Source organism: Thecamonas trahens (genome assembly GCF_000142905.1).
Source record: "Thecamonas trahens ATCC 50062 unplaced genomic scaffold supercont1.18, whole genome shotgun sequence".
Classification (NCBI taxonomy): Eukaryota; order Apusomonadida; family Apusomonadidae; genus Thecamonas; species Thecamonas trahens.
In genome coordinates this window covers 1-22,771 of record NW_013657662.1, presented here as the reverse complement: position 1 = coordinate 22,771, position 22,771 = coordinate 1, and the positions used below count along the sequence as shown (strand labels likewise).

The following is a 22,771-nucleotide window of genomic DNA, read 5'->3' as shown; positions in this document are numbered from 1 at the left end:
GCGTACGGGGGGGGGTTGTCCATGGCGTTGCCATGTGTTGCCCGACAAGGAATTGATGGCATGCGGACATGGTCATGTCGGGCGAAGCGTGGACGTGACCAAAAAGGTCGTAGTTTTGGCGAGGCGTAACCGTTGTGATGGTCGTCAGGCGGTGGGTGTGGAGGAGCACGTGTCTGCAGCATGGCGAGATCGGGTGTGGAGCATGGGGCAGAGAGACTTGCGGTGGAGGAGCTTGCGGTGGGTGAGCCATTTACGGTGGCGACGCTTGCGACTGGCGCCGGGTGCTCCGAGGAGGATGCGGCTGCTGCGGCGGCGGCATGGCTCGCGGCCGGGACGGTGCGCAAGGCGGTGTGGCCGACAGAGGGCGACAGAGGTGAGACGGGCACGATCGAGGTGTGGTGGCGGACGGCAGAGGCGACAGGGCCTGTGCTGGGCGGCGGACTTGCCTCGCCCGCAAGGAGCGGGGGCGGCGGCCAGGGCGGCAGAGTCGGCAAAGCCAAGTCGCCGTCGTCGCCGCAGAGCGCGACGACGACGCTTCGGCGGCGGCGGATGAGGCTGCTGCGGCCGGGCGGGGCTGGGCGCGGGCGTGGACGGCGACAGGCGACCAAGCGCGGCAAGGGCTTGAACGGAAAGCGGATTGGGCGTGGGAGCGGTGGCCCGCGGCCGATGTCAGACGTAATGCTGGTGCGCGAGGCGCGGAAAAAGGTGCAAGCAGCGAGTAAGGCGCTGTCGCGGGTCAGGGTCCTCGGCTCGATTCAGGACTCTGGCGAGATCGAGCGGCTGGAGGCGCTCTTCATGAAGTGGAAGGAGGTGGCGGTCGAGGCGCTGGAGTCGCTTGTGTCGCGGTCGCGCGCAGCCGGCGACGCCACCTCCAAGCTCAGCATGGAGCAGGTGCTCGCTGGGCTCGGCATTCCGGCATCGCTCATTGCGTGGGATGCCGACGCCGAGGAGTTTGTGTGAGTGAGGCTCGCGTACACTCTGCAAGGCCATCAGAACATGAGAGCCGACGAGTACCAGGTAAAGTCCGAGTCGTCGAGGCCGATGGAGAGGCCGATGGCGAGCGAGACCGTAGTGCGGGCTTGTGGAAAGTCGTCGAGGAGCTGTGTCTCTAGCGAATCGCCGGCCGGCAGTGCCAACAGGTGAATGGCGTCGTCGACGGGCTCGGCGACAGCGGAGCCGTCGGCGGGGACGTGCGACGCATGCCACGCGAGGTGGACAACCTCGACTGGGGCGTCGGTGGCGTCGCGAAGGATCTCGGTCCGCGGCGGCGGAAAGACGGCAAGGAGCTGGGAGTCGAGCGGCTCGGCGCGGTGCGAGGCGATGAGTTGCCAGGCAGCGGCGGCAAGGTCGTGCGGGAGCGCGTACACATGGATCTTGGTCTGCCGGACCGAGACCTGGCGGAGGAGCGGGATGCGAGAGGCGAGGCGGGCAATGCGCGAGGCGCGCTGGCCCGCAACGTCGGGCACAACGGCGACCGCGGCAGGCAGAAGGCCCGCAGGTGCGGCTTCGGCATTGCCGCTGGCCGCCTGCGCCGCATACGCGTCGATCGCAGCAGCGACTAGACTTGCCGGCACTGCATGGTTGGTGTAGCTCGGCAGGACAAAGAGGTTGCGGAGGACAAGGACGTCATACGACTCGGTAGCGCATGAGTTTGCGGCCTCGGCAGCAAGCCACTCGATGACGCCGACAGGCGTGGAGCTGGGCAGGCTGGCGACGACGAGGCCGCCACTGCCTCCGGCATCGGCGGGAGGATCACGCTCTTCCAGGGCAGGATAGACCGAGCAGAGGCCGACGTCACCTAGGAGCAGGCCAACGCCGTCTTCGCCAAGGACGGCGGCGCCAGCATCCGAGTCGTCCGACTGAGCAAGGAGCGAGGGCGAGAGCAGCGGAGCGACGACCAGGCCGTCGAGCGGGACGGGAGGCGGGCCAAGTTGAAGAAGATGTACATCGAGCAGCAGAAAGTGAGGAGCAGAGTGATGATAATGGAGGGAACCATGATGGCCGAGAGGACCACAAGTTGGAGCCATGGCGATGAGCCCGGGGCGAACCAGCCGCCGAGGTTGTAGACAGTGGTGGTGAAGAGGAGCCAATCTGCGAGGTCGTTGGCATAGACCAAGAGGGTAGTGACAGCAGCGAGTGGTGGAGCGAGGGTCAGGCCCCACCGGGCGGTGGTATGGAGGAATCGAAACATGGGGAGAGAAAGGTGTGGGTGTGGGAGTGGAGTGGGAGTGGGCGTGGGCGTGGGCGTGGGCCGTCGGCGCGACGGGTGACGGTCAAGAGGGGGCGGTTCAGGTTTTACAGTCATCGACCGGGAGAACGAGGGGTGTGGTGGCGCGCACCTCGGGGGGAGGAGTAGGAGCGGCGATGGGAAGGCGGGTCGGAGTCGGCTATGGCAGGATCAGTCCGGGGTGTGGCACCGGTGGAAAGCGCCTGGGCGCAGACGTTGGAGAGGGTGTGGCGGATGACCAACGGGGTGGGTCGGCGCTCCGGGATAGGCGCCCAGCAGTCGATGATGAGTCGGGCGAGTGGTTCCGGGATCATGGACGGAATCGGGGCGTGGTCGCCGGCGATGACCCGGGCGGCGGTGACGGTCTCGTTGTTGCCGGTAAAGGCGGGCTGGCCGCAGGCGATTTGGTAGAGCATGGAGCCAAAGGTAAAGGTGTCGGCCTGCTTGGCTATGGTCTTGCCCGAGAGCACCTCGGGTGAGGCATATGACGCGGACGGGAGAATACACTTGGGGCCGACAAGCCTTCGGATGGCGGCGAGGCCAAAGTCCGAGAGGATGACGCGAGTGGGGAAGCCCGAGGAGGAGAGGACGATCGAGACGTTGGACGGCGTGAGAGCGCCGTGGGCGGCGCCGGTAGCCATGTGCAGCGCCTCGATGGCGTCGATGAGGGCGGTGCCGAGCGCGCACACAATGTCGAGCGACGGCACAAGGAGCGACGGGTAGCGGGCGCGGACGACGTCCGGATGGACGGCCATGGTCCGGAGGGTACAGTAGCGGAGGCGGGGGAAGATGATAGCGACGTTGGGCGGCTCGATGCAGAGAGCGAGTGGCGGCGAGAGGCACTTGGAGGCCGAGCCCGCGATGGTAGCCGACGCCACATCTGCGGCAATGGCGAGGAGCTCCTGGTTGGAAAACGACTGGGTGACCAGGTGCTTGACGACCACACTCTGAGTCTGCCAGCGAGTCCGGCGTAGGTTGGCGTACGAGCCGCGGACTGGGCGCGAGGCACCACGGATGAGCTTCTCCGTCGCGGCGCCGGAGAGAAAGGCGACGGCGGCGAGCGTAGAGGTGGTGACAAGCTCGTGCGAGAGCAAGGTGGTGTCGTTCAAGCCGGAGGAGCCGAAGGAAGAGCGCGGCTTGCCCGATGACAAGACGCGTTCCGAGAGCAATGTCCGCGGGGTCTCCAGGGTGGTTGATGTCTTGCTCATGGACGAGCCGGTCGAGTTGATATTCAAGCTCGGCGCGACGACGGCGGGGAGCTCGATGCGCAAGATCGGAGGATGCAGCGAGGCGAGTGCGGGTGGCGGGGAAATGAGCGAGATGGCAGTGCCCGAGGCGGCATGGGCGCGCTTGAGTTCGTCGGCGAGCCTGTCGGCGACGAGAGCCAAGCAGCCTTCGGACGGGAGCGAGGCGGGAGCGGCGACGACCCTGGATTCGAGGTTGAGAAGGTCGTCGATTACCGCGCCACCCAGCTTGTACTCTCCATGAGAAGACCGGGTCGTCTCGATGACGCCACGGACAGCAAGCAGAACAGGCGGACCGACAGTCGGGGAGCGAGCGTGCAGAGCGAGGGCGATGGGGTGAACGTCAGACGGGTTGTGGAGCGAGAATAAGACCGAAGTCGGATGGGACGCAAGAACGCAGCCGGCGGCGGCCTCGACGGTGTCGACGACCATGGTGAGTGATTCGACAAGTGCTGAATGGCAGAGCCCCGGGTTGGCGGCAAGGAGCGAGAGGGCTTGCGGAAAGATGACCTTGACGGCGAGGATGGAGCCAAAGGGAGCTTGCGGCTCGGATGGGAAGATGACTACTTCTGGATCAAAGAGATCAGCCATGAGAGAGAGCGCGTCGGTGAGCGGGAGGCGCTCGTCCGGGCTCTGGGCCCAGAGGCCCGAGGTAACGTTGCCGAGGAGCGCAAAGGTCGGCGGGATGTCCTCTAGCGGCGGCCGGGCACCCCGAGCGACTTCGACGGCGACGGCTAGCGGGTTCTGGTCGGCGTAGACACGGCGACGCGACGTGAGTTCCCAGAGCGTGATTGCAAGGGCAAAGAGATCAGAGGCTTTGGAGACGGCGGCGCGGCCATTGGCGATGACCTCGGGCGCGGCGTAGTAGAGGTCCGAGACGTCGCCTACTGGGTACTCTGGAATCGAGACGAGAGTTGAATCGCCCAGCGCGGCCGAGGTGATGGACGAGTCAAGCAAGTCGTGCGAGGCGAAAACGCTCGACTGACCCGAGCGCGAGGAGCGGTGAAGAGGTGGGCCGCCAGGATTAGAGCGCGACGAGTGGCAGGTGTTGGCAAGTTGATCGGTGGTGGCGGGCGGGAGTTTCCGGGTCGAGGTGACGAAGGCGTGTGAGGCGGCGACGAGCGAGAGGTCGCCCTTTGCAGGCGCAAGACCATAGTCTGCGAGCTTTGCAACCCAGTTGGAGTCGAGGAGCACGTTGCGCGGATTGAGCGAGCCGTGAACAACGCCAGCGGCGTGGAGGGCGGCGAGGCCGGCGGTAATGTCGTTGGCCCACTTGAAGATGATCGAGGCGTCGAGAATGGTGTGATTGGAGGTGAGGATGGCAGCCAGCGAGCCGCGCTCGGCAAACTCTGAGACGATGGCAAGCGGGGTTTGGAGGGCGCCGAGGATGTGGACGACGTTTGGGGCGGTGATGGCGGCGAGCGTGCCGACCTCTTGGATGATGGCGTCGACGATGCCCGGCGAGGATGCGGCGGCGGGCGCGAGGCGGAGGTGCTTGATGGCGACCGAGGTGCCAGACCAGGAGCCTGTGTAGACGGCACCAAAGGAGCCCGAACCGACAAGATGGAGGCATTCCACGTCGCTGGGACGGAGGCAAATGTTGTCGTCGACCAAGTTGGGGCCACACGAGTTGGCCTCCTCGGCAGCGAGGACGACTGAAGACGACGAAGTGGCGGCTTGCAGGGACGGGCTGGCGGGTTGGGCCTCCCAGTCGGCGGCGTCAATCGAGGCGCGGCGACGGCGGCGATGGACGATGATCAGCACAGCGAGGAGTGTCACGGCGATGCAACCGATGAGGGTGCAGGCGGAGATGGCGACGATGACGGAGGCGGAGATGGGCGGCGGTGACGTGGATGAGTGCGGCAAGTGGTAGAGGCGCAACACAACAGGCGACGGAGCGAGCCCGGGGCGATGGCGATGGCACGGAGGGCAACGTTCCCATCTCGGTCGATGTGCAGGAGTGGCGAGGCGAGGCGCGGTGAGGTGTGCGAGGGCAGCGAGCCATCGAGGGTGTAGTGGATGACGGCGTTGGCGGTGGGCGAGTAAATGCCTACGGAGATGCGGGTGTGGTACGAGCCCGAGTCGTGGGTAATGCGCGGCGGTGCGACCTGGGCGAGGACCGACTCGAGCCGCAGAGCTTCGAGATCGGCGAGGGCCTCGGTGCGGACGAGGGGCGAGGAGAGTGAGGCCTGAGCGAGAAACATGTTGCTGTGAAAGGCGTTCCAGGCCGTTGTGAGCGAGGTCGATCCGATAAAGACGGCCGAGTGCTGAAGGAGTGCCGAGGCCGAGGACACGATGGCAGCGAGGCTCTGGAGGTTGGCGGAGGTGAGGTGCGTAGCGAGCGATGAGGTGAGCGGAATGCGGTCGGGATTGGCGTCGAGGAGAGCGGCGAGAGTGGCCGGGTCGGCGGCGAAGCGCGCGAGGTCGAGCGCAGTCGGGCCGGCGATGGAGGCTTTGGGAGCGCATAGAGCAAAGATGGAGGCGAGGACAGCTGTCGAGGGCAACGGGAGGCTTGGCGATGGATCCGAGTCGAGGGGCGGAAAGGCAAAGCGCCGAGATTATTAGGATCCATGCCAGCAGATACGGCAGCGGCGTGATCCAGGGTCTCACCGCAGACCATGAGGCTGTGGCCGAGGGCAAGGCTGCGGTACGACGAAAGGTCTGCCGGCGAAAGTTGGAGCTCGGTGGCGGCGGCGGAGTAGTGGTGGACGTCGGCAAGAGAGGCGATGTCGTCGACGATGGCGACGACGCGCGGGTCTGTGAGCGAGATGGCACCGGCGGTGAGGTTGCGGAAGAAGGCATCGCCGTGTGTGCGGATGGCGAGCATGTCAAAGAGGCTCGATGGAAGGCGAGATGGGAAGCCGAGGCAGGAGACCATGTCGGGCAGCTTGTCGGCGGCGATGGAACAGGTAGCGCGGAGGGTGGACCAGGAGGTGGGCGGTGAGAGGCCGATGCGAGCAAGTGCGGGCTTGCTGAAGATGCAAACGGCCGGGGCGGCGAGGAGCGGTACGCCGTAGAGAGACGGGTGAGCATCGGTCGCGTGGTGTGCCGTGAGCAGTGGGACAACAGCGGGGATGAGGTCGGGAACGATGGTTGCAGCAAGGTCGTCGGGAAGTTGCTGAAAGAGCTCATACACATCCTCGATGTTTGTAGCAAGACCATGCGGCGCAACAAGGTCGGCCGGGAGCGGCGGCTGGACAAGACGGAGGTAGTCGGCGAGCGGGCCCGGCGAATCGACGACAACAGCTGCGGCCGAATGTGTTACGTTTGGCGCAGCGGCGAAAAAGGCCGCAAGTTGGCTGGCAGGCGCCGACCAATCTACGAGGGGGGAGGAAAAGGCAACAAGACGGACCGAGACGGTGTCAGCTGAGGGAGCGAGGATGGCGAGTGCGAGGCCTAATATTGTAAGGAGGACGAGGTGGTGCATAGCTGTGATGAGGGGGGGGGGTGACGAGAGAGGTGCGTGTAAGATCGTTGGCGGGGAAACGGGAGTCCAATGTCAATGTAATCTCGGCGGAAGGGATCAAAGTTGGACAGCAAGAGGAATAAAGTGCGGCACTCAGATGGGGGCGGGGAAGCGTATGGGCGGATGCGTGGATGCATTGATGGGGCGAGTGTGTGGGGTGTGCGGCAGATGGGGGTCGTGGTGGTGGGCTGGTCTCTGTGTGTGGGGTCAGTCTGGCGAGCGTGAGGCTTGATTGTCGTTGACCGGCGTTGACCGGCGGTATCAAACGTACCTGTAGGTCAGGGAGTGTTGCCGCGACTGCTAGCACCCACGGCTGGGTGAGCGAAGCGAAGCGGCTTGCACCTTGGTTTGCTCCGATGGCATCGACAAAATCAGCTTTGAAGGAGGGGGAAGCCCCCTCCCCCCCCCTCCCGCCGTCGGGCGGCCCGTTGGGCGCCCTATTTCGACTTTGACCTCAAGCTGTCGAGCCGGCGGAGCACGGCTGATGGCCGAGAGTGTGTCATCATGGCAGTATGTCCAAAAGCAATTTTGGGACGGAATTGGAAAGACTGGTCAACGCGTTCCAGGACATGACATCAGCGCCCAACGCTATGTTACCCCACACATATTGATGATACGCATGGCGAGCATTGCTTGCACGCCCCAGTTTCTCAAGCGGCAGCCTTGCGACGCCGACATGCGACGCCGACATGCGACGCCGATCGGCCGGTGTGTAGCGGCAGCAGGGGGTTCGAGGACTTGATCATGTACTGTGTTGTTCACTTTGAGGCCGGCGACAACGCGCCCAAACGACCGTACCGTTAAGGGTCATCGCTATTGTGCAGAGGATGTGGCGGCGGCTGCGGCTGCGGACGACGATCGGGTGGAGCGCTTGGCCTTTTTGAAGGCTGGCAGGACGTGGACGTCAGGCGGCGAGTTGGTGACAGCAAGCGAGGCAGGGACAACGCGGGCACGGCGGAGCGAGCGGGGCTCGAACGGCGGGGGCGGAAGGCGGCGGCGGCGGCGGGGTGTTGGAGTCTGAGCGGTTGCGCTTGCGCGAGACGGCGGCGGGGGCGGAGGGATCGAGGGCCGACGGAGCAGCGGTGGGCGAGGAGACTGCCGACGGCGGGACGGAGATGGTGATGCGTGAGATGGGCTCGTTGAAGAAGACCAGGGTTGTGGCGATGATCGAGTCAAAGACGTCTGCAGTGGAGAGCGGTGAGGACTTGAGGACGTTGAACGAGTGGTCTGCCGACTCGATGAGGTGGGTCTCGTGGCGGGCAGCCATGCGCGACTTGACTGAAGTCATGAGGTGAGCGGAGCAGAGGCGATCGCGGGTGCCTTGGATGAAGCAGACTCGGGTGTGGCGGTCGAGGAGGAGGAGCGGGCCGTCGCGGAGCTTGGACGGGTCGTTGGCCGGATGAAGCGGATAGGCGTAGAAGACCAGGCCCGCAATGAGGTGCTCGTAGAGGTGGCCGAATGAGTTGACGAACGAGGCGACGGCGCGGCAGCCCATCGAGGCACCGCCGAGGTAGACGTTGGCGAGAGCAAGCGAGGCCGGGGAGGCAGCATCGGCGACAAACGAGGCAAACGAAGCCGAGAGGACATGGCTTACCACAGCGGCGACCGACTCGATAAGCTTGGGCTGGCGGTCGGGCGGGCCGTTGGAGCGGGCGGAGCGGTAGGGAAAGTCAAAGCGGAGGACGGCGATGGACGGGTTGTGGGTGACGAGGCCTGTGGCGACGGCGGCGAGGAGTGGCGAGTCTTTGGAGCCACCTGCCGAGTGTGTGAGGATAAAGAGGGTGGAGATGAGGTGCGGAGGCGCAAGACCATCACTCGGCAGCCGCTTGCTCTTTCCCTCGCCCCCGTCTGACCGCCCTGCTGAGCCTGGTGACGTCGGCTGCGCCCCTGCTGCCGGTGCCTTGCGTGCTGACGAGGATTGTTCGGCGTCCGGGAGGGTGGCACAGGTGAGAAGAGCAGACAGAGCGCCAGGTGGCGAAGTGACCAGGTCTGTGGGGATGGAGAGCTCAATGTGGCGAGCGGTCATAGCGTCGCGGGCGAGAGGGCACACACTACGACTGAGTGATTGTGGGGATGTATGGTCGTGTGTGGTGTTGAATGCGATACTGGTGGTGGAGTGGCTGTGGTTTTAGCTCGTTGGAGGTTGGGCTTTCTGCTTTGACGAACAATGTTGATGGTTGATGCGGGACAGGGGATTTGGAGGAAGGGTGTGTGTACGAGAGGAGGGGTGATGGAGGGGTGGGTGGGTGGGTGGTGGTGGTGGAGGGCAAAGGGGGCTGGGGGTGGAGGGAGGGACGGGGAAGGAAGGGATGGGGTGGTGGTGGTGGTGGTGGTGGTGGTGGTGGTGGTGGTGGTGGTGGAGAGTCATTGGGAGGGGGAGGGGGGGGGTGGAGGGGGTCTCGGCAGAAACTCGGACTTCATTGCTTTTGTGATTGGGGTGTGGGGTTTGCCGTGACATACTGCGCACAGTTTGTGAATGTCAACTTTTGGGGACCGAGAAGCGAGGATGTAAAGGCGAGGGGACCGAAGGGAAAGTAATCGAGTTGGAGTACCACTTCACTTGCACTGGGCAATGGAGGGGACATCCTGTGACGGCTGCAGTGGCAGTCGGAGGTTGCAGCAGAGGCAGGGAGGCAGCCGAGTGAGCGAGGGTGAAGGCGGGCTGTTGCGGCGGCATGGCATCGTCGCTCTCGACGCCGACCCTCTCCTTGGGGCAAGGACGGCATGCCGTAGCAGGACAAGAACGAGTGGCGAATATACAGAATGGAGCGCGGCAGGGGGCTGCGGCTGGAAGGCTGGCGAGGGAACGACGGGGTGTGTAGCGGCGTCGGCCTTGTCTGAGCATCCGCAAGGAGCCGAGGACGCAGAAGCTGCCGAGCAGCAGGAAGAGGCGCAGGGCGACGCTTCGTCGGTGGCTGGAGGCTCGACAACTGGCATGGAGCCAAGCTCGAGCTCGAGCTCAAGTTCAAGATCGAGCTCAAAGTCTAGCTCAAGTTCGAGCTCGAGTGGGATAGGCTCGTCGAGCTCGAGCGGCATGGCCGGGCCATCCGGGGGAGTGGGGCGGAGGAGGAGGAAGAAGAAGAAGGCGAGCGGGCTGCGGTCGCGGCGGGCGGTGAAGCGCAAGGTGGCGCGATCGACAGAGTCTTCAGACTCTGAGGGCTCTGTGGATGGGCGATACCTTGGTTCGGGTGCGTCTGTGGTGGAGCTGGTGCGGGGCGGCGGCGGCGGCGAGGGGAGCACGGCCGGCGAGGCGGATGTAGAGGCCGGGGCCGGCTCGGACGGGCTCGATCCGGGAGAGCTCCTCCACAAGGCGCTGTGGACAAACAAGCCGCGGGAGGCGGTGTCTATTTTCTGGAACAAGTACAACAGTGAGACCGACGACCCCAACGCGTTGCGGCCTATGACGCTGATGGAACAGTTCCGCGAGATGCAGGCTGAGCTTACGGTGTATCCAGCGATGCGGCAGAAGAAGAGCGCGGTGGAGTGGGCGACGGTGACATGGCGTGGGTACTACCTGCAGGCGAAGCGAGTGGCACGGTCGCTGATGAAGATGGGGATCAAGGCCGGGATGCGTGTGGGCATTTTTGCGGCCAACTCGCCGCAGTGGTGCATGGCGTTTCTCGGCTCGGTCATGGTTGCCGGCATTCCTGTGGGCATTCACGACGCGTTTGACGAGGGTTCAATTGGGCACATTCTCCGGCACGCGTCGATCACGGTGCTGTTCATTGGTGGGCAGACGGAGCTAGAGGTCCTTGTCTCTGTCCTGCGGCAGACGAAGTACTCGAAGCTATTTGCGGTGGTCTCGTTCACGGCGCTCCGCGATGACTCTGCGCGGTACCTCCGCAACGCCGGCATCTATCCATTTGTTTTTGACGAGTTTGTGCTCCTCGCCGGAACCGACGAGTCGATGCTGCAGCGGCTGGTGCGGCGGCGGCAGGCCGAGGTCGAGCCGGGCATGTGCGCCACGATTGTGTACACGCCCGGAGCGTCGTCGGCGCCAAAGGGCTGCATGCTCTCGCACGACAACCTGCTGTGGGCGGGAACGATTCTCTCGGGCATGCTCGGCGCGAGCGGGTCGGACAAGGCGGTCTCGTTCATGTCGCTCTCGTCGGTCTACGGCCTGCTCGTCGACCTTGTGGTGCCGCTTGTCACTGGGCATGCTGTCTCGTTTGTCACCAAGACTGCGCTCAAGGGCTCTCTCGGCGACGTGCTCCGCGAGGTGGGGCCGTCGTTCTTTGTGGGCATGCCGCACATCTTTGAGCGGCTCCGCGATCGGTTCGAGGAGTTTGAGTACACTCACTCGGGTTGGGGCGCGCGGAATCGGATGCTGGCGTGGGCGCGGCGGAAAGGCCTCGCGGCAACGTACGCGGCTCAGCGCGGCGAGTCGATGCCGTGGGGCTACACGCTCGCGCGGCTGACGACCTTTCTCCCGTTCCGGCAGCGAATCGGGCTGCAGAACGCGCGAATTGTGGTCTCGATGGGCTCGCACATCTCGGTCGACACGCTCGAGTTTTTCCAGTCGCTCGGCCTGCAGATCTACGTCTCGTACGGCATGACCGAGTGCACCGGCGTCTCGACGCTCTCATTGCCCGGAGCATGTCTGACTGGGACGGTCGGGCGGCGGCTGCTTGGGACGGGCGTGTCGACGCGCGATGACCGGCGCGAGCTCATCACCGCCTCGGGCGTGCCGCTCGAGCAGGAGGCCGGCGAGGGCCCGATCCGGGTCTACGGGCGCAACGTATTTATGGGCTACTTTCGCATGCGCAAGCACGACCAGGCACCGCTCTTCGACTCGGCCGGCTGGTTCGAGACCGGCGACTTTGGGCGGTTCGAGGGAGGCTTTCTGCACGTCGACGGCAAGGTCGAGGACGTGGTGACGCTCGCGGACGGGACCGCGCTCGCGCCAATAGCGGTGGAGGCCAAGCTCGTCGACGCCATTCCGGGCATCGAGCATGCCTTTGTCTACGGCGAGAACAAGGCCCATCTCGTTGCACTCTTTACTCCCGAGACCAAGCTCAACCGACAGACCGGCGAGGCGACGACCCGCATCGACTCGGGCATTCTCCGCTGGATCTACGAGAGCGGGCAGAGGAGGCTCGACGACGACGTCGAGTCTGCCGCCGAGCTCGACCTCCTCGAGCTGCAGGCTGCCATGCTCGCCGACGTCGACGCCACAGCCCGCATCACTGTCGCCGAAGTCATCGCGCATCCGGATGTCATCCGCTACGTCCAAACACGGGTCGACGCGTACAACGACGCCGCGCCCCAAGCCGTCCAGATCCACCGGTGGGCCTTTACCCCGGCGCCGTTCACCGTCTACTCGGGCGAACTCGACGTGGCGTACAAGCTCCGCCGCGACGTTGTCATTGCCGTCTATGCTGAGCTGTTGCACTCGCTGTACGAGTGAGGCACATCATTGAATGTATGCGCCCAGTGCGCCGTGGCCGGCCGAGCTCAGCGGTTTGCGGTCTGTCACTCGACTCTAGCTTGTGGCTTTGTGCGGGAAAGAGTGCACAACTGCAAGTACTGCAGAGCAGAGAGTGAGGAAGAGCAAGTGGTAACCATGTCTGGTGCAGTCTCGTATGTCAAGGACAACTTTATGTCCGTCGCGCTCTTGATGATGGCCGGCTCGTCGGGCCTCATGATCCTGGGCTCTTTCCTCTCGTTCTGGAATGGTATGTCCGAGCTGGGAGGGGGGACGGGGAGGGGGGAGGATGAGGGTGAGGGGGACATGGTGGTGGGTGGTGGTGGGTGGCGGGTGGTGGGTGGTGGGTGGTGGTGGGTGGCGGGTGGGTGGTGGTGGTGGGCGGTGGTGGTGGTGGTAAGGCGTTGTCTCATGTGTGTCCGAGGGTTCGACTGTGCGACTTGGTGGGCCGTGTTGCGATGGGCTGTGTGTGTGTGTGCTATCCTGCGATGGCGTGTGTGTGTGTGTGTGTGTGTGCGTGTGTGCTGCGATGGGGATAGCGTCTCAGGCGGGTGGAACGGTGCTGTTCCAGTTGGCGTGGCTGGTGTGGGCGGGCGGGGCCGGCATGTTTGCGGGCGAGGCGATCAAGGCGTGCGGGGCAAAGACGCCGCGTGTGCCGCTGTTCAAAGATCGGCAGGTCATTGCGTCGGTCTGCCTTGTTGTTGGTGCCGTCTTTTACATCTTTGGCTGCTTCTTCTACTACTCGCACTCGTCGCGGATGGGTGGTGTGGGGATTTTCTTCACCGCCTCGTGGTTCCTCGTTGCAGGCGGCTTTACCCTCGTCTACGACTCGATCAAGGTCAACGAGGGCGCACTGGTTCTCGAGGACCGGCTCACGATGGGTGCGCTCCTCTTTGCGGTCGCTAGCTTCTTCCTCTGGCTCGGCTCGATCTTCCTCATGAAGTCGTCGTCGCACCAGGCCGGCGTTGCCTCGTACCTCGTCGCCTCGATCATTTACACCATTGGCTCGACCATGTTCTACCTCGAGGTCTCCAACGCGTCGTACTCGGACGCCGAGGGCGCCCACCGCCCGCTCTCGGCTGGCTCGGCCCCGTACTCGAAGCCGTACGCCCGACCATGGCCGCGCCGCCTGCAGGCGCGGCGTCCCCGGCTTCGCGCCCGGCCGCCTCCCAGCAGCTCGACGAGGATGACGACCCGTTTCTTTAGCGGCTCTGCATCCTGCAGTAGGACGCGGCCATGAGCAGGGCACGTCCTGCCGCAACGAGTAGCCGGCTGCCGCAAGCTAGCCTACAGTTTGCTGATCGTGGGCACGTGCTGGCGCTGATGACGGCCGCTGCATGAGCGGCACACCGGTTCGTCTGTAGTAAATCTCCACGAGTGACGCGCGAGATGCGGGGCCGTCTTGAGGCGACCGGTCCCGCCGCCGTCTGTTGTGCGGGTTCGACGAATTGAGTGAGTACTCGACTCCCAACTCGAAGGGCGACAGACAAGCGCGTGGCATGTACGGCCACAGGGCCGACTACGGCTACAGCAGAGGGCCGAGAGCCAATTCTGTCGAACCTATGGCCGTGGAGGGCGGCGGTGGGCGTGCGGGTTTGTCTGGGAGGGACGAGGGTATGGAGGGTTTGGAGGTCATGGAGGTTGCCGGCCTCGCGGGCGACCTTCGGAACACAGCGCCTTCGCCGACGCAGCCTTGGTCCGCCGGCTGGAATCGGGAACCAGGTCGCGATGAGGGGAGCGGCAGTCCTGGATTGAGACGACACGGCGAGGTGGTGGCAAGTAGGGAAGATGTGCTGGCAGACAGGTTTGGACCAAGGGGGGTGAGCCGAGCGGTGGCGACGGGAACGAGACGGAGAGCGATGAGTACGGCGAGGAGCAGTGCGTGGTCGAGGCAAGGGCGCCATCGCCGCCGAGATCGACGCCGATAGTGGCGGAGCATGTCGAGCCCCTGAGCATGACGTCGCTGATGACGTCGTTTAGGAGCGTGGCAAGGCAGGTCGAGGCCGAGCATGCCGAGCACGTCGAAGACGCCCGGTTCAACGCCCACGAGGGCGAGCAGCTGATGGAGATGCTTGCAGCGGTCAAGCTCGAGGACGAGGTGCACGGCATGCCGTACCTGTACTGAGCCCCACCCAGCCGGCGCTGGCTACTCGCTCAGAGCGCTGCCAAATGAAAAGAACTGTAGCCGCGTCTCGGCGGCCGATGAGAGGAACTCGCACTCGGCGCAGCGGAGAAAGGCAGGCTCGCCACAGGAGGTGCACCCGGTGTTGGTGCAGACGCCGGCATGCGGGGGGTTGTCCGGGTTCGCGCTCGCGGCGCGCGAGAGATCGGCTGCGGCTTCCGGTTCGGCCACCGATTCCGCCGCCGCCAGCAGCGCGTGGGCCAGCTCGTCGTCGACCTCGACCTCGGGCTCTGTGGCGGCGGCAGCGGCAGCAATAAACGCCGCCATGGCTACGCACGCCGGGTCGCCGGCATCGCCCATCGCCGCCACCGAGAACACATGTCCGAGCAGCTCGCCCTGCGACGCGGCCAGCTTGACCACGTTGGCCTCAACTGTCACCAGCGCCGCAAGCAGGACAAACATCGACCGGCGTACAGCCAGCGGGAGCTCGGCCGTCGCCAGCTGCGCCGCAATCCGGTCAAAGGCGCCCAGCGCCGCCATGGTCGTGGCCTTGCCCGAGTCGCGCGCCATGATCGCCAGCATTGTCGCGGCCGAGCCTGCCTTGCCCGCATCGCTGCCGCCCAGCGTCTGGAGCAGCTCTAGCGTCGCCGAGCCCAGCACCCTCATTTTGCCAGCTGTGTCCCCCTCGCCGGCGCCGTGGCATCGCGTTCCAGCTTGGACGACGCGACCGGCATGGGCGGCGTATACCCCGTCTGCATCAGAGCGGCCAGCGCTCCCGAAGCCGCCGACGGCGGATGGCTAGCAGCAAGGCTAGGTGACGCTGCGCCGGCTAGTGCTCGAGCCGCGCCAGTTGAGACCATCGGAGGCAGCGCATGGAGCGGAGGCGCAGCGCGTGTACCGGTGGCAGCCAGCATGCCTTCGGTGGCAAGCATGGCCTCGCCATGGGCCTCCTCCGGCTGCATGCACAGTCCGCACCGGGTGTCGCCCGGCATGAGTGGCTCAAACAGCTCGCATGCTGACGACGGTGCGCGTGAGTACATGGTGTGGGGTCGTGGCGAGAGGTGGAGGTCGAAGTGGCGGGTGTCCATTGCTGGAGGCGATCATGTTGCGGTAATTGGCGGTCGATGGAGAGGTTGGCTTGGCCTGTGTTGATGTTTGTGGTGTGTGGCGTGTGCGTGACGCAGCATGCCGGCTCGACACCATGTGGTGCTTGGGAGATGCAGATGTGGCGCAGGAGCCAGGCCGTTGGGCGGATCGTCGCGCGTAGCATGATGGTATGATGGCGCGCCCGCAGGTGTGCCGTAGTGCGCATGATTACGTCCCGGTGCGGAGCGTAGCGTGTCTGATGACGCGCGTTGTGAGCGTTGACCGGCGGAGAAAGAACGCGGCGTCGGGGAGTGTCATGGTTTGTCATTCACGTGGTCGCACGGGATGAAATTGGCTAGTGGTTACAGGCCTCCTGTGGGCGGCATACAACAGCTAATGACACGGTTCAAGCCTAGTGGGCGATACAGCCAATGTAGACTAGACTAGGCGTGTTGATAGTGATGAAGCGGCGCTAGATGGTGCAGGAGAGTCTCACAACGCTAGCCGCCCTGCGGCGAGTTGACGCGCACGTATCCGCCAAAACACCGCATTCTCGCCGCGCCGCGCCGCAACGCGGCGTCGTCAGGCACAGTTGGGGCTGGACAAAACCAACGACGCTATGGCTACACTGCGACGATCTTCCTCCTTCCGACACAGCAACTTGTTGCAGAGCAAGCCAGCACCATCATGGAAGCATACTACTCGGCCTCGGCATCACAAGACTACTCATCGTACGAGTACGAGCTGACAGACAACGCCATGATCAACACAATATCGAGCTCACTGATATCCAGCTCTTCACACAGCGCGTCGCCTCGCACGGCATCACCACCGGCCTCGCCCGGACACAAGCCGCGACTGCCACCGCTTGCGGTGGCTGTGCCGTACTGGTCGGATGGGCCGAATGGGCAGGGGAGCATCACGTCCGAGGAGTACCAAAACGGGTGCTGCTGCACGCGGTGCTTCATGCGGTGGCGGGCGGGGCTGTACTACATGTGGCGATCGTGGCGACTGTACGTCGTCCCGCTTGCTTTCCTCTATCCGATCATCCTCGAGTACTTTGTGGTGCTTAACGTGTACAACGCAGACTTGCTCAACAACTTTGACATCATCGATGAGTACGAGTATGCAATGATGGACATTGCCGTCTTTCTCGTCATGCTCGTCTCCATGTGGATCTTGCACGTCGAGCCGGCGTTTCTCGAGTTCCTCGGCGTCGTCGCTGCCTTTGCCGCGCACTACTCTTGGGCCTTCCACTCGCCGTTCACCGAGTGGCGGATCGGGACCAAGTCCGAGAATGACATCCGGCATCGGACCGAATACTACGATACCCACGTTCTCGTCTTTGCCATCTACCTATCGCTCTTCCTTCGCCGCTTCCCGCTCCCATCGCACATCCTCCGCCCGAGTGATATCGTCAGCCTGCCGCACAATGAGTCGCCCATTCCGCCCATCGCCCCCCTTCCGCTGGCGATGCAAACGTGTGACGAGGTAAACAAATATCAACAGTGACAGGCCTTGCGCCGAGCGATGAGGACGCCAAGCTGGTCCGTCGTCTAGCGTCGGCGGGCAGGCCGCCACTCGTCGCCGGTCAGGCGGTTTGGGATGTCGTCGCGTGGCAAGCTCGCATGGCATGAGACACCCAAGACACACAGCAGGCGGTCACCGGGGCAAAGGACGGCGGCACCCGGAGATATGGCCCGGTCGGGCTTTTCCAAGCTGCGGCGGTCGATGAAGCTGCTGGCGGCGGTGGGGCGGGCGCAGTCGCAGGCGAGGAAGGCGCAGGCAGCGGGCCGGGAGGGCGACGACGACGACGAGGACGGGAGTGAGGGTAGCGAGAGTAGTGGGCAAAGCAGGAAACGCACAGTAGCGGTAAGTGCGCTGGAGCAGATGCGAGACGAGGAGGAGACGCTGCAGGCGTCGTCGATGGCGCTCGGCTCCAATTACGTGCTCACCCAGTCACGGTCGCATGCCCGGGCGGCCGGGATGTCGTCGCGGCAGCGGGCGGCAGCGCGAGCCCGTGTGGAGCACGACATGACGGACCGACTGAGGCGGAGGCGGGTTGTGGCGGCTCGAAGCCGCAACGCTGTCGCGGATGTGCCTGACGCCACCGCGGCCATGCTCATCCGCGCTGCGCACCGGCTCGACGGTGGCACCAACGACCACGTCGACGTGGCCCAGTCGAAAGCGCTTGTACTCGCCCGGATGGGCGTTGGCTCGCTCCCGTCGCCGTTCATTGCCATGTACAACACAGCGTTGTACAACACGCTCCTCTCGAGCTACCTGGCGTACATGGCGCAGGTCATCATGGGCGCTGACGTCTCGCTGCTGGAGATTGCCCTCGCGCGAGTGGCGGCGTCATATGCCGACGTCCTCCTCCTTTCGCGCGGCACGTCATGGATTGCGGCGACGAAGGCTCCGCAGTCGGCGAAGGTTGCTTCTTCGTCAGCAAGCCAACTGGCAAAGACGCGAAAGCCGGCAGCCGAGGCCACGGCTGCACGAGCGAGCGGTAGGGGCGGCAGCAGGGAGTCGGCGGGCGGCGGCGCGAGTTGCCTTCGCTGGTCGGGCGGCGGCGTGAGCTGCAGCGGCAAGCCGAGGCCAAAGCCGAGGCGAGGCGGTCGCAGATTCGAGAGCAATCACACGTGCCGCTGCCTGACAAGGATGCGATGGTGACACCGTCGCGCAAGAGCGCCGAGTATCGCAAGGCTGTCGCCGACGGGCCTGGTTTTGACAAATGGGCGGCGTTTTTCCGTGACGATGTTCTGGAGCACGCGTTCTTTGACGCGCTGTACACGGCACTGCTCCGCACTGCGCTTGCAGTCTTCCCCACCTCGGCCTACGAGCTGATCAAGACCGAGACCCGTCGCATGTTTGCCTTGGACGTGTTCATGCAGCGGGACTCGGATCCGTCTGCGCTGCGGCGGGTCGAGCAACGCGACCCGGCACTGGCCCAGGCGCCGCATCTCCACTCGCCGATCCTCGATGCGCTCGTCCCGTCGTCACTGGAGAAGCAGCTGCAAGTCGCGTCGCCGTCGCGCTCGCACATGGCTGGGATCGGGTCGCCGTCGGTGGCACGGGCGCGGAGCGCGCATCACGCCATTGACGGCCCAGGCGCCGGCGCAGTTCTGGTGGCAAGTATGTCGTTTGCTGGAGATGCCTACTCGTCTTGATGAGAGGGAGGAGGAGGTTCAGACGGGCGAACTGGGGCGAGGCTGCGGAGCGCGGCCAGCTGCGCCAGCAGTGCTTCACCGATGTAGGCAGGGTCCGATGGGTCGCGACGCGAGGCTTGGCCCGGCAGCGCCTGACCGAGGCATGCCACAACGAGCGCCGAGGTCATGTCGTCGAGGACAACGATGCACTCGGTGAGTGGGACGCCGATCACCTTGCAAAGGTCGTCGGCAAGGTCGGGGCGCGGTACGTACCGGCGCAGGACGGCGCGACGGGCGGCGCGCATGGCGGCTGCGAGCTTGCTTGCCGACGACGCAAAGTCGGGCGAGCTGCCGCTGTCGGCGAGCATGGCGACAGTGGCGTCGACGGCGTGATCGAGCGCAGACGCGAGGCGATTCCATGAGCCGAGTACAGAGGCGATAAAGTCGAGGACGTTGACAGCGTCGTGGACAGTGTCGTACGGACGGGCGTCGAGGACGGGCTCGGCGCGCGAGAGGTCGTCAACGCACGCCGCAAGGCGCGCCTCGTTGATCATGTCGATCGATGGCGCGGAGAGCGACCAGCTCCTTGTGGCTGCCTCGAGGTGAGAGATGGCCTCGCGGACCATGTCGTGAATGGCGTCAAGGACTGGGCCCTTGACCTCAAACAGCTCGTTGAGCGAGACGGCGTTGTGGCTCGCCACAAACTCGCGAACGTCGTCGATGGCATAGAGCAACTCGTCGTCAGCAGTCCAGTGGGCAGAGCCATCCAGCACAATGTCGCTGGTCTCGGTACAGCCATCTGCGGGACTGACCACCTGCTCGGGTGAGCCGTGAGCGCGCGGCAGCTCGAGCAGGCCGTCAACAGGAGTACACTCGTTTGTGACCGAGCCGGCGCTACTCGCATGCGGTTGCAACGGCGAGCTCGCCGACGGTTGGCCGAGCCACGCAGCTTGCTCCTCTTCCTCGATCTCAACGATGGCGGCCGCCAGCTCGTCCTCAGCGGTCGAGAGGCGGATGCGGCGGCGGCGCGGGAGGGGAACGTCCTCCGGCTCACTGCTCGGGTAGGAGATGACCGAGACGCGCGAGGCAGCCTGGGAGAGGGCGAGTAGCTCGTTCTCGGCGCGGGCCTCGTCGTCGGTGAGCAGGATGTGTACTTCGTGGCGGGCCTCGATAGCGACGGAGAACTGGTGACCCTCGTCCTCGATCATAAAGACGGAGAGAACGTCAAACATGGGGACACGGCAGACAACCTCGGGCATGACGCCACACCCAAACGGCCCGGCACCGTCGGTCCGATAGTACTGCTGCGCGTAGAGCATACCGCGGAGCCAACGCTGGCACTCGGGCTCTGAGTTGGCCTGCACAAAGTGCCAGTCGCCCGGAACGCCGACACAGAGCACAAACTCTTCCGGACAGTCGAGGCCGAGCGAGGCCCAGACGACAGGCTTCTCACCGAGCCCAGCAGTGGCAGCCTCAGGCGCCTTGTGAAGAGCATGCTCAGCAGAACCATCGTCGCTCGCATCGCTTGCCGACTCGGATGAGGTCGGAAGATCATGGGCGGCACGCCATTCGACACCGTCGCCGCCGGGCAGCCGGTGAACAGTCTTGATGACCACCCGCGGCAAGTCCAGAAAGTACAGCGGGTCAGCAGCCGGCTGGCGGCAGATGTAGAGATGCGAGCCGACGAGGCGCATGTACCGCTGGGACCAGCCCTTGGCCTTGACCGCCATGGCCTCGGACTTTCTCACGAGCAGGAAGCCCTCCTCGGCAGCAGGCTGCGGAGGCTCGAACGGCTCGGGGTCGGCGAGGGTGACCACGTTGCCCGCGCGGGTTTGCGAGCGCCAGAACCGGCGGGGCTTGACCGGCGCGTTGGACTCACGGCGGCGGAAGCCGTTGCGGACCGCAACCGGGCGGGAGAGAGCCCGTATCCGACTCCCCGCCCTGTCTTGCATGAGAAGTGTGGTCGGGCGTGGGAGTGAAAGTGCTGCGGGAGCAAGGGTGAAGTTTGAGGAGGTGAGGGTGGGCGTGCGGGCAAAAAAATGAAGATCCGAGAGGGTTTCGATCCCCCGACATTCAGCGTGTTAAGCTGACACTCTTCCAACTGAGTTATCGGATCTGAAGAGTGGATGGGAGCGGTGGGTATTTGAATAATTCTTTAGATTGCGGTGGTGGTGTGATGGTTGTATTCGGAGCGGTTGCACGCGGGTGCTGAAGAGCGACGGGCGCAGGTCCGGAATACTGGGACTGTGGATAGGATACTGTGCAAGAGGATAGTGTGTGCATGTAGTATACTAGCTATGAAATCCGATTGGGCATAGCTGGTAATGAGTGTGGTGGGCGTGTGCGAGGTCGCGCGGTCGAGGGCGTTCTCAACCGCCAAGGCCAAACAAGTCGCCGCGTAGGTGGTCGGCGAGGACAAGAGTTGAGGGTGCGGGGTCGGGGCTGGGTGGCCCGGGATTGCTGTTGGTTGGACGATGGGCAGTATGGTATGTGATGTTTGCCGGATGGCAGTGTCGGGGTCGGGGATGAGGAAGGGGTTGAGCTGGGGCGGGGAGAGGAGAAGAACGAGGAGGAAGAGGAAGCGGGGTGCGCGATGGGATGGTGGTGGGCATGGCCATAGCATGGGGGTGGGAGTTGTGGCTGGGATGTTAGTGATGGCGGTGGAGTAGGGGGTGAGGGTGGTGGTTGGTGGTAATGGGGCGTAATGAGTATGGTAGGGGGGATGAGGGGGGTCGTGACGTGGGTGGCGAGGTGGGCAGAGGGGGCGGTAGGTATGGCGATTGGGCTAAAGGATTGATGTGGGTGGGTGCGATGACGATGATGGGTGTGTGTGGGGTGTGGAAGATGAGGAAGGCAGGTACTTGGGCGGCAGGGGGAGGAGGGCGGGATGGATTGGATTGAGATGGACGTCGATGGAGACGATGGCTTGAGAATAGAGAAGGAGGCAGACCACTGCACTCTAGCCCATCACTGTATTGCCTATCGCTCGCACTTGCCCTCTCTTGTTCTTCCTTGTCCTGGCCAGCCCGGTGGTCTCGTCTTCTGGCTCGGTGATCGGCGGCAGGGGTGGCTGGCGATGAGCAGGCCGGCGGGGGCTGTGATCGACAAGGCCGGAGGAGGGAGGGAAGGATTGGGTTGGAGGGCAGACTGGTAGTCATTGCCAAAGATGTGGCTATCCGTATGCATCGCCTCCAATGTCCTGTCGATGGCTAGCTTGCTCTCGGTGGTGTCGGCGGTGGTCGGTCGGCGGCGGTCGGCGGTGAGCAGCAGGCAGTCGGCAGCGATGCTGTTGACGGGATGGTGTCGGCTGATGTGGATATCGGGGAGCAGAGAGTGGGTGGCTATGTTTGCAGGGGTAGTGTTTGTGTGTGGTGTATGTGTGGTGGTCGTGGGTGGGGATGGTGGGGAGTGGGCGTCGGAGATGGGCCCGGGGAGGAGGGGTCAGCAGCATCGAAACGACACCAGGACAACAAGCTGGGCCTGAGCCGGCAGAACTCGGATTCCGGAATACTGCAGCTGTGAATAGAAGACTGTGCGAGGGGATAGCGTGTGTATGTAGTAGGGTAGTAATGAAATCAGATTGGCCATGACTTGCAATGAGTGTAGTGGGGAGCATGTGCGGGGTCGGGCGGTCGAGGGCGTGCTCAACCACCCAGACAAAACAAGCCGACGCGGAAATGAGCCGAGGAAGATGGGTGTCGATGACAGCGATAATTGTACTGGTAAAAATGCACGGTGAGTGATGACCTTGGTTGTGGTCGCGGGTTGCGTAGCTGGTAGTGGGAACGAGCTAGGTGGTGATCAGGGTCGGCTGATCGGGCCGGCGGGCGGCGGCTGGCGGCTGGTGGTCAGCAAGGCAGGGGCAGCAGAGGGGGCGGGGTCGGACTGGGTGGCTTGAGATTGCTGTTGGTTGGAAGATGGGCAGTAAGGCATGCGATGGTTGACGGATGGGAGTGTCACAGTCGGGGATGCGGATGCGGGTGAGATGGAGCGGGGAGAGGAGGAGGATGAGGAGGAAGAGGAAGCCGCGGGCGCGATGGGATGGTGGTGGG

The 22,771-nt window shown here is 64.4% G+C and overlaps 9 protein-coding genes and 1 non-coding gene across 10 annotated transcripts; 5 read left to right on the top strand and 5 right to left on the bottom strand.

The window, feature by feature from the left end:
- The first annotated feature begins 171 nt into the window (after positions 1–171).
- AMSG_04335 (uncharacterized protein) lies at positions 172–1,036 on the top strand. Its single transcript, XM_013903226.1, has one exon. The coding sequence runs from the start codon at positions 181–183 to the stop codon at positions 958–960; it is 780 nt and encodes a 259-aa protein (XP_013758680.1). The 5' UTR covers positions 172–180; the 3' UTR covers positions 961–1,036.
- Positions 990–6,349, bottom strand: AMSG_04334 (mitogen-activated protein kinase; the record flags this gene model as incomplete). The annotated part of the gene is made up of 5 exons (XM_013903225.1): positions 990–1,859; positions 1,994–2,091; positions 2,418–5,161; positions 5,359–5,962; positions 6,082–6,349. 5 exons carry the CDS (start codon positions 6,347–6,349, stop codon positions 990–992), a joined length of 4,584 nt encoding a protein of 1,527 aa, XP_013758679.1.
- A 913-nt stretch (positions 6,350–7,262) lies between these two features.
- Positions 7,263–9,141, top strand: AMSG_11803 (uncharacterized protein). The gene has a single exon (XM_013903446.1). The coding sequence runs from the start codon at positions 8,626–8,628 to the stop codon at positions 9,067–9,069; it is 444 nt and encodes a 147-aa protein (XP_013758900.1). The 5' UTR covers positions 7,263–8,625; the 3' UTR covers positions 9,070–9,141.
- A 559-nt stretch (positions 9,142–9,700) lies between these two features.
- Positions 9,701–12,383, top strand: AMSG_04332 (long-chain-fatty-acid-CoA ligase ACSBG2; the record flags this gene model as incomplete). Its single annotated transcript, XM_013903224.1, has 2 exons — positions 9,701–9,751; positions 9,780–12,383. The coding sequence occupies 2 exons, from the start codon at positions 9,701–9,703 to the stop codon at positions 12,342–12,344; spliced, it is 2,616 nt and encodes an 871-aa protein (XP_013758678.1). The 3' UTR covers positions 12,345–12,383.
- Positions 12,384–12,412: 29 nt separating this feature from the next.
- AMSG_04331 (uncharacterized protein) lies at positions 12,413–13,750 on the top strand. Its single transcript, XM_013903223.1, has 2 exons — positions 12,413–12,612; positions 12,902–13,750. Exons 1-2 carry the CDS (start codon positions 12,501–12,503, stop codon positions 13,600–13,602), a joined length of 813 nt encoding a protein of 270 aa, XP_013758677.1. The 5' UTR covers positions 12,413–12,500; the 3' UTR covers positions 13,603–13,750.
- A 244-nt stretch (positions 13,751–13,994) lies between these two features.
- On the bottom strand, positions 13,995–14,471 carry AMSG_11802 (uncharacterized protein; the record flags this gene model as incomplete). The annotated part of the gene is made up of 1 exon (XM_013903445.1): positions 13,995–14,471. The coding sequence occupies one exon, from the start codon at positions 14,469–14,471 to the stop codon at positions 13,995–13,997; it is 477 nt and encodes a 158-aa protein (XP_013758899.1).
- A 37-nt stretch (positions 14,472–14,508) lies between these two features.
- Positions 14,509–15,150, bottom strand: AMSG_04330 (uncharacterized protein; the record flags this gene model as incomplete). The annotated part of the gene is made up of 1 exon (XM_013903222.1): positions 14,509–15,150. One exon carries the CDS (start codon positions 15,148–15,150, stop codon positions 14,509–14,511), a length of 642 nt encoding a protein of 213 aa, XP_013758676.1.
- A 1,107-nt stretch (positions 15,151–16,257) lies between these two features.
- AMSG_04329 (uncharacterized protein) lies at positions 16,258–19,040 on the top strand (the record flags this gene model as incomplete). Its single annotated transcript, XM_013903221.1, has 3 exons — positions 16,258–16,986; positions 17,461–18,003; positions 18,150–19,040. The coding sequence occupies 3 exons, from the start codon at positions 16,258–16,260 to the stop codon at positions 18,738–18,740; spliced, it is 1,863 nt and encodes a 620-aa protein (XP_013758675.1). The 3' UTR covers positions 18,741–19,040.
- On the bottom strand, positions 18,759–20,671 carry AMSG_04328 (uncharacterized protein; the record flags this gene model as incomplete). The annotated part of the gene is made up of 2 exons (XM_013903220.1): positions 18,759–18,799; positions 18,850–20,671. 2 exons carry the CDS (start codon positions 20,669–20,671, stop codon positions 18,759–18,761), a joined length of 1,863 nt encoding a protein of 620 aa, XP_013758674.1.
- Positions 20,672–20,762: 91 nt separating this feature from the next.
- AMSG_20014 lies at positions 20,763–20,835 on the bottom strand. The gene has a single exon. It is a non-coding gene; the product is annotated as a tRNA-Val (tRNA).
- Between the last annotated feature and the right edge of the window lie 1,936 nt (positions 20,836–22,771).

Excerpts from the sequence above, each read along its gene's own strand:
- AMSG_04331 (XM_013903223.1), top strand. The coding sequence starts at position 12,501 with ATGTCTGGTGCAGTCTCGTATGTCAAGGACAACTTTATGTCCGTCGCG. Across the intron at positions 12,613-12,901 it reads TTTCCTCTCGTTCTGGAATG|CGTCTCAGGCGGGTGGAACG; the intron begins GTATGTCCGAGC and ends CGATGGGGATAG.
- AMSG_04335 (XM_013903226.1), top strand. The coding sequence starts at position 181 with ATGGCGAGATCGGGTGTGGAGCATGGGGCAGAGAGACTTGCGGTGGAG.
- AMSG_11803 (XM_013903446.1), top strand. The coding sequence starts at position 8,626 with ATGGACGGGTTGTGGGTGACGAGGCCTGTGGCGACGGCGGCGAGGAGT.